The sequence below is a fragment of the Alligator mississippiensis genome, chromosome 11, assembly GCF_030867095.1.
Source record: "Alligator mississippiensis isolate rAllMis1 chromosome 11, rAllMis1, whole genome shotgun sequence".
In the NCBI taxonomy this organism is placed as follows: Eukaryota; Metazoa; Chordata; order Crocodylia; family Alligatoridae; genus Alligator; species Alligator mississippiensis.
This window is the reverse complement of record NC_081834.1, coordinates 46,548,443-46,557,491: the sequence shown is the minus strand read 5'-3', so window position 1 is coordinate 46,557,491 and position 9,049 is coordinate 46,548,443. Positions and strand designations below refer to the sequence as shown.

The 9,049-nt window shown below is 51.1% G+C and overlaps 1 protein-coding gene across 1 annotated transcript; it reads left to right on the top strand.

Moving 5' to 3' along the window:
• Window positions 1–7,255: 7,255 nt before the first annotated feature.
• LOC132243815 (uncharacterized) lies at window positions 7,256–8,666 on the top strand. Its single transcript, XM_059714235.1, has one exon. It carries the CDS (start codon window positions 7,317–7,319, stop codon window positions 8,625–8,627), a length of 1,311 nt encoding a protein of 436 aa, XP_059570218.1. The 5' UTR covers window positions 7,256–7,316; the 3' UTR covers window positions 8,628–8,666.
• Window positions 8,667–9,049: the final 383 nt, after the last annotated feature.

The following is a 9,049-nucleotide window of genomic DNA, read 5'->3' as shown; positions in this document are numbered from 1 at the left end:
GACAACCTGAATTTGAACACACGTGGCTCGCTCCTTAGTCGTAACTACAGACTCACTCCCCCAAAAGGAAAACAGATCCATTTCCCCAAAACCAGGCATGTCCCTCTGATGGGTTGTCTGCCTTGCATTGCAAACCCATTTCTAACAGGCAATCTGTGGAGATCAACAAACTAATAAAGCAAAGACAAAGAAACCCTGTCACTAAGACCAGCCTCATTCTCAGCCAGGGAAAGGACTGAGCAAACATTTATAAGTAACCCTGGGCGCGACACTACATGCGACCTCACCTGAATAATGGGATCCAGGGGTACCCGGTAGCCAGTAGCCCTGCCCGGCCCCCCTGGGAAGCTGCTGTAGTGCCCCGAGCGGAGAGCCTCCCCTTACAATCAAGCACCCTCACAGACAGTTCTCAAACTATTTACAAGATTTAATTATTTACATCATAACAAATAATCATTAAATAAGCACATGGATATACTGTCTAATAAACCCTCAAGAACTTATTTACGCAGTCTCTCACTTGCACACGGTGTACTGGGGATCCCGTGTGCACTGCCCCGGCACGGTATCTCAGGGAGCAGGACTGTCTGTGTCCCTGCACGTGGTCTGTGGACGCTCCCTGGCGCTGGTGTCCGTCTCCGTGCTCCTGGGGTCTCTGGGCAGCAAGCAGCAGCTCCTCTGCAGTTCCTGCAACACAGCCTTCCCCTGCCTTTGCCCCCTTCCCTGGTTCTGCTGGGAGCAGTGTCTGGGCTGCAGGCTGTAGCAACCCTCCTGCCCCACACAGCCTCACAGTCCCGGCAAATGCAGCCCCTCCCTGGGCTTTGCCTGCCCCTGGGGCCCCTCACCCCTCGGGGAAACTAGAGCAGACTCCGGCAGTCCCCACCTCCCCCCGGCTCTGGTGTGCTCACCCAGCCACACTGGCTGCAGTCAGGTCTCTTCAGACTTGGGTTCTCCACACCAGCAGTCCCTGCCTGCCCCTGCCGCCCAGCTTCTCCACCGCTGCTCCTGCAGGCCTCTCCCAGGGGCTCTCCGAGGGACCACTGCGCTGAGACTCTCAATCCGGTCTCCAGACTGTCCCTCAGCCCCCTCTCTCTCTTGTTCCCCCCGCAGGAAAAACTGCTCCCCCTTTTATCCAAGCCTCTCGGCCAATCCCAGCTGAGGGCCCTTCGGGCTTTGGCTAAAGGCTCTCTTTCAAACTGTGCTGGGGTTACATCACCCCTCCCACTTCCAACAGGGCTGCTCCCAAACAGCTTCACTTGCCCTCAGAGCCTGCAGTGTCCCCTCGGGGACAAACTCTGTCTCTGCCAGGCAGCCCTTCCCATTCTGCTCAGGTGGGTCCAGTTCTTAAAGGCTGCTACATGTATTTCACTGAACCGGATTGAACCATTTTTTCTGTGGGCTTGGAAGATGCCAATTAGCTGGGGACTGTCCTTGAGAAAAGTCCAGCTCTGCAAGAGAGGACTTCTTGTCTCTATCCTTAGCCATTTGGCAATGCTCCTTGCCATCTTCTGTTTCTTGTGCTTTGCTGACAAAGCCAGTTGTAACATCTGCACTCTGAAACAGGGGTGCTGGTTGTAGCCGTGTTGGTCTAAGGACACAGGCACACAAGGTTCTATGGGTAAAACTGGTATATTTTATTAAAATTTTAGTTGGTACAATAAAAAATACCAGATTTACCCAAGCAACCTTGTGTGCACTCTGAAACATGCTTTGTGACCTGCCTTTTAGCCATGCACCTGAAGATGGCAGCATGCCCCTCAAAGAGTCCATCAAAACCGCTGAAAGAAGCACTTCTGAAAGCAATGCTCCTTGCCATGTCCTGTTTATTGTGCTTTCCTGACAAGGCCAGTTGTAACATCTGCACTCTGAAACTGGCTTTATGGTCTGCCTTTAGGCACACACCTGCAGATGGGAGAGTACACTCCTCAAAGACAATGAGTCCATCAAAAACCGCTGGAAGCAGCACTACCAAAAGCTCCTGAACTGAGATTCAACAGTGACTGATGAAACCATCAAATTCAACTCACAGCATCCAGAAATAGAAGTACTTGCCAGTCCACCAACCTCTCAGGAAATCCACTGGGCAATAAGACAGATGAAGAACTACAAAGCATCTGGCCCTCACGGCATAGCAGTTGAGGTCTTCAAAGTTGATGGGGAAACTATAACCAACAAGCTCCACACACAGTTTCTCTAAGTCTGGAGCACTGAGGAAATTCCCACTGATCTAAGGAGTGCCAAAATTGTCTCCATTTTTTAAAAGAGAGATAAGTCTGACTGTGGAAATGATCGAGGTGTGGCCCTCCTCTTCATCACTGGGAAGATCCTTGCTCATATTCTGCTGAACTGACTGCTCCTTCTTGTCAAGAAAATCTTTCTTGAGTCTCGATGCAGTTTCAGACCATCAAAAGCCACAATGGAAATGATTTTTGCAGCCAGGGACATCCAGAAAAATACTAAGAAGAACTCCAGGAACCTATATTGTCTTTACTGATTTGACCAAAGCCTTGGACTCTGTTAACCATGAGGCTCTCTGGAAGATCTTATTGAAGTTTGGCTGTTCAGAGAAATTTATCATCATCCTAAGACTCCTTCATGACCAGATGACCGCCCCTGCTATGGAGCCCTTTGCCATTCAATCTGTCGTCAAGCAGGTCTGTGTGATCACACCAGTTTTGTTGTTCTTCTTCCTTGCTGTCATCATAGTGCTCATCCAAAACTGTCTGCCACATGGCATCAGCATCAAGTACAGGATGGACGGGAACCTCTGCCATCTGTCCCACCTCTGTGCCAAAACCAGAGTTCCTTCGGCCTCGACTGTAGAACTTCGTACATCAGTGACTCGGCTGTTGTTGCAAAAATGGAGCAAGACCACCTACAGAGGGCCCATAAACACCTGCACTCACTCCCATCTCTGTCAACCAACCCCCTGTCTGTCCGTCTATCACCAGAAAAAAATCCTTTCCTCTCTGACCTGCTCTTCCCACAAAATAGCATCAGTTGGTTTTCAGGATTTCAGTCAAACCAGAGGAAGGCAACATGGCCTCTCCCTGCCAGGGTCCCAACACTCCCTCTTGCACCACTTTCCCCTCCTCCCCACCCTGCCTCATAAGGACAGCACTGTGGGATGGGGCACAGGCCAGCTGTTGCAAGCAGTGACGACGTGTAGGTGGTGCACAGGGGTGCATGTGCAGCCCCTGAGAGCACCGGTGCACCCCCTGAACCCACTTTGGAAGTGGCCCCAGTGATTGGCTTCCTTGCGATCGGCCACGGGGGGAACTCACTGACCGGTCGCTGGGAGGGGGGAGAGGGGCAGGGCATGTACCAATGGTTGCAGGCATCCCCAGGTTCAGGGCTATGTCCTTCTCCAGGGATCTCTGACTTGCCTCAGTTCCTATCCTTTGACCTTTGCACAAAGAGACAATGCTGCACATTCATCCTCTCCTTTCAGTCCAGCCAACAAACACCTCAACCACCCACCACCCCCAACTCAATTATTTCTTGATCCTTGATTTATGCTGTAGTTCCCAGGAAGTAACCACCATTTCTTCACCCCACCACCCCCAAATCCCTCCCTCAGTGCCAACATACCCATTTCAGTTTCATAATTTTATAGTTGTTAGGGACTGGAAGGGACCTTACAGATCATCAGGTCCAGCCCCCCCCCCCCCCCCCACACACACACACACTTGGGGGTTTGAGCAATATCTTTTTGTTAATCTCCATTCTGCAGAGTGGCTGATAAAAAGCAAACAAACCCTAAAACAAAATGTGGCAACTTCTTCCCTTTGGCAAGCCACAGATCTGCACACCTCACCACTGCTCCAACTGTGAGCTTCCAAGCACTATGGGAGCTCAGCCCTTGTTCAGCTTAGCTCAGCTGCCCATTGCAAACCAAAGAAAAGCCCTTTAGTTTTGGCCAAAATCCTATTTCACCTTTAGGGGCTGAAGAAAGCAGAAAAATGTGCACAGCCCTGCCCTAACAGCATATTTTCCTCGTTTCATACACTCTGCTTATGCAAGAATCAGGCTGAATGTCCCCGGTTCATGAAGCCTTAACCTGGACTTGTGACTGTCAAGACAGAGTTGGATGAACACCTGCTGGGAGACAGCTGAATGTGCCTTTGGGTGCTTCACGGCATGCTGGTGGGCACAGTGGGTGTGCCTGGGTGGTAGTGAGTACTACCAGACCCAGGTGGTTGTTTTTGCCTGGAAACACACAAGACCTGTGAGGCTGGCATGAGACCCTTCTGGTAATAGAGGCCCAGAGTTTTGCCAGGTGGCAGCTAGGTGAAGAGAGAATCTCCTGACCACCTGTCAGCACCCTGGTTCCTGTGACTGCAATCTCTACCACCCTCCATTCATGCACGGCCTGGTTCCAGTGGTCTTCTGGGAGGACTGCCAAGTGCTCTCCTTGCCCCAAACGGAGAAAAGGGGCATGGCTTCCACAGACCTCCAGCTGGGGGAGCATTTTGCAGACAAAGACATTGTGAAGGGAGTCCATTCATGTCATGGGGGAGTGGCTGCTCGAGTCACTGTGTTGCATTGAAGAACTCAAGTTTCCAGGGTGCCTGTCTCGAAATGCGGGCCACAGCATGGGTTTTAAAAAGGTGAGGTCACATACAAAGCAGGGTTTGCGGTCCCCCAGTAGTGGAGTTGGGCATGAGTTGGAGAGGGGCTGTCTTGGGGAAGAGAGGAGAGGAGGGGAAGAAACTCGGGAAGCCTAGCACTACAGGATGCTGGCAGAATGATCAGCTCCCTACTGGGGTCTGGAGGGAGGAACACCCTGCACCTGATTAGGAGACAGACTTTCTCCTCTGCCACCAAACCCCTACAAACCTCAGTTTTCCTGTGAAGTTGCACCGTCTCACTGTTGCAGAGAGGGGATCATTGATCAGAAGTGTCCACACTGGATCCATTGTATGTGTGCTCGTGGGGGCAAAGCAAATCCTGCATGGGGATAGGATCTAAAAGCTGCCCAGGTGACCCAAACTGCCACAAATGCAGTTAAATTTAGCTTCCTAAGTGCTCCTGACCTGCCTCCAGGATAGTTATATTTGGGCCCAGTCCCAGAGTATAAGAAGCCTGATTCCCACAGCTGATGGGGGTGCCTGCTCCTGGCATTGCTCACACAACCCCTCAAACACACACATGAAGCATAGGTACAAAGTTGTGAGGCTGGCTGAGCTGGGGTGGGGTCTCTCCCTGGTCACTCTTGAGACCAGCACATATGCCAGAGGCTTCCCCACAATATTTTGGCTCTTTGGGCCTGCAGCAAGGGCAGGCCTTTAGGACATGTATAAAAGTGGGATGCACCCTCTGCTTGCCCCTCAGCTGCACACTTCCAGACCCTCTGACCTAAAATATCCCCACTTTTTGGAAAAAGGCTTCTCATGCTCTCTGCAACATCCTGTGTACTATACCCCCCCTTCCCAAGACCACGGGAGAGCTGGTTCCCCACTGCAGTGAGGTTTGGTCACTCCTATTCTACAGGGGAGAGGAGGGCAGCAATGCACAGTGGGTGCAAAGTAGCTAGCTGCTCTCAAACCCAAACCCTATTTAATTTCTGCTGCTAGAGTCTTGATATGTCACATTTGTTTCTGAATGCTCTACAGTAGTGGGTCTCAACCTTTTTTGTACCAGGACCCACTTGTAAACATCAATGGCCAGTCCCCACCCAGTGCCCCTCACTCCTGGCCCTCTGACCTGTGCCCCTTAGGGTGTGGGGCTGGGGTGCCTGTGTATGGCATAGTGGGTGCGGGTGGGGCATGGGGACCCCCAAGCAGCCTAAAACTCTGCCAGCCTGCAAGGAAAAAGCCACTGTTTCCCATGTTTTTTCTCATTTAAAGGAGAATGCTCAAGTTGCAGCAAGGGAAATTTAGGTTAGATATTAGGAAGAGTTTTCTTACAAGGAGGGTAGTAAAGCACTGGAACAGGTTACCCAGAGAGGTGTTGGGCTCTCCATCCTTGGAGGTTTTGAAGACTTGGCTAGAAGGAGCTTTGCCTGGGATGATCTAGTTGGGGATGGTCCTGGTTTGAGCAGGGGCTTGGACTAAATCAGTGTTTCTCAACCCGTGACTCATGGGCCAAACGTGGGTCACAGGAATATATGAAAGGGTCATGAACAAACTTAAAAATGGATCAACAAATTTAAAAAATGGATTCTCCTTTAAAGGAGAAAAACGTGGGAAACTGTGGCTCCACACACCAACTCCCTGCCCCACACATTGCGGGGTTGGGGCCTGGGAATGGAGAGGCAGTGGGTTGGGAATGAGAGGCACTGCGTGGGAACTGGCAATCAATGTTTACAAATGGGTCCTGGTACAAAAAAGGTTGAGACCCACTGTACTAGATGACCTCCTGAGGTCCCTGCCAACCCTCTATGATGCTATTATAATCCATTTAAAAAGTTTGTCCGTGACCCTTTCATACATTCTTGTGACCCACTTTTGGGTCACAACCCATGGGTTGAGAAATGCTGCTTTACAGGGAAGCCTGCAGGTTACGCCACCTTCCTCAAGTGTCACATGTAGCCAGACACTCCTCAGGGTCCTTACAAATACCAGCTACGCAGGGACCAGCCCTGCATCTCTCCGAGCCATGGGGCTGCTTGTGCTGCTGGGCTGTGTCTCCCTGTGGGCTGGGCTGGCGCTGGCTGAGGTGGGATCATCGTTCATTAACTGCCAACAATATTTATACAAAACAGCTGAGCCAAAGGGGTTCAACACTCGACACACAGCAAAGATCTGCCAGAAGAATGAAAAGGCTTACCACTTTGCCACCCTGTATGACAAGGAAAGCCGCACCCCACGCTGGTCTGCATACACGCTGAAGAGATGTGGAAAACAGCCAAATAAAAAGCAGAAATGGTTCATGGAGCCACAGGTCAGTCCCAGCACACTGGGCCAGGCATTGTGGGGTGCAGAGCTGCTCGGGAACCTGATAAAACTGAGATGTAAAAGCATAAGGTGGAAGAGAGAAGAAGAGCTATTAGGGCTGGGCCCTGGGAGAGAGTGAAAGTGAAGGCTGTGGGGATGTGGAGGGTGCTGAAAGCAGGGGGAAGGGAAGGATGTGTGACTCTGAGTGAGGTGGGTACAGTGCAGTGAGACCCCATTGGGTTGGAAAAGAAAAGTGAGGGGACAGCTGATATCCCCGGAGAGGTGGAGGGGTTCCTATCTGGTATAGGAGATGGTTGTTATTTGGCAATGGTCCCAGGCCATAACACAGGCAGGGAGAAAGGAAGAGGGCAAGGAGAGGTTCTGAGCCCCTTGTTCTTCGTGTTGGATCAGCTGCTAGGTCAACACTGGATCCCAGAGATGAGAACAGAAGAAGACTCATGCCTGACCCTAGAACAACTGCAATCCACTCAGGCCATCAGCAGGGACTATGAAAACACCAACTATGACCGGGGACAGCTGAACCCAAAAAGCTTCCAGTGTGACAGCAGCCGCAGGGCCACCTTCACCCTCACCAACGCTGTTCCCATGGAGCCGTGCTTGAATCAGATGCACTGGCGCAAGCTGGAGGAAAGCCTGCAAGACAAGTTAACACAGAACTGCCTCAATGAGGGAGGAACTGCATACTTGGTGACGGGAGCTGTTGCCGGCACTGAGAAAATCCCCAAAAAGAGGGGGGACGAGGAAGCGGACCGTCAACGGACCTACGACCGAGTGGCAGTGGCCAGCCATATCTGGACAGCCGTCTGCTGTGACAATGCCAACAACAACCTCAAGTTCTCCTTTGCCTTCCTTGCAGAGAACAAGGAGGAATCCAAGCTACGAGTCTTCTCTGTGGAGCAATTAAACAAGAAGCTGCAGGAAATGTACAATACTCAGAACATCAGGGTCCTGGCAGATGACTGCAATGCCCAGAGCCAGAAAACCCAAGAGGTTTTATCAGCAATTAAACAAGATTTGTACAGTGGCTTCTGGGATTTGATGCTTAATTTGTATCATCAGGTCCTCCCTTCAGACAAGAGGAAAAACCTTGACAAAGAGACCACCAAGGTAATGAAGAGCAGAAATGTGAATCAGGGCAAGGTGCAGCTTGGGAGTATTGAGATTATTCAGGAGGTCGACAGCACAAAAGATTGGCACGAGCTGTTTGTGAAAGCGTACGAGCAGGACAGCCTGTCGTGTATGCTGTCTCATGCTACAGATGCCACTGGACTTGCTTACACTTCAGGCACTTCAGGCAGAGTGTGCGCCTTCCAGAAACAAAAACACCTTCCCGTCTCTGACGTTTCAGCACAAGGCTACCGTTGCTTCGGGCAGGCCTGTGGGAAGCACAACGGAGAACCATACAGCTGGTGTTACATTTCAGCCAATAAAGACTGGGATTACTGCTGTACTGAGAAGTGCATGAAAGATTACAGGTGTGCGCGAGGAGATGGGGGAACAGCAACTTGCTCACCTCAGTACTCAACTGTGACTGTGAAAGGGCACCAGTGTCGTGCTGACTTCCCTTGTGGCCTCTATCACCAAAGCTATTACTGGTGCTACACAGACTATCGGCAGAACTGGGATTACTGCTGCGCTCCGCACCACTACTGTGGGAAGCATGGTTACAGCTACCAGTGGTGCTATGTTGGAGGTCAGACAAAGGATTGGCAGAACTGCAAAGCCTGAGAAGCCAGCCAGGCACGGACCCTTCCACCACTGTGCAGGGGTGAGGGGACTGGGGGGTGGGGGAGAGCTATTTTCTCTTGTTCTTAGTGGAGCTGTTAGGTGCTGAAATGTGAATCAGTAGCAGTAAATCTGCTCATTTCGTTGTGGGGCCAGTGAAGGCCACGTTGCCAGATGCGTGGTCTGATGGACACCCCAGAATCAGGGGCATGAAAAGATGACCCTAGCCTCTCACTGCAATGGACTCATTTCAATGCTTTTTCAAAAGTGAGGAAAAGTTGTGTAGCTTGTGTGCATGATAGCAGCACATTTCTAACTCTGTGCTTCTTGCTGAATTAATAAACTTGCAGGGTGATCCATAACAGTGAAGTAAGTTGACTTGAGGGCAGCTCTGACATGGAAAAGTCTCCCTGAGAGGGATTTTA

Coding starts and splice junctions, on each gene's coding strand:
- LOC132243815 (XM_059714235.1), top strand. CDS start 7,317: ATGAGAACAGAAGAAGACTCATGCCTGACCCTAGAACAACTGCAATCC.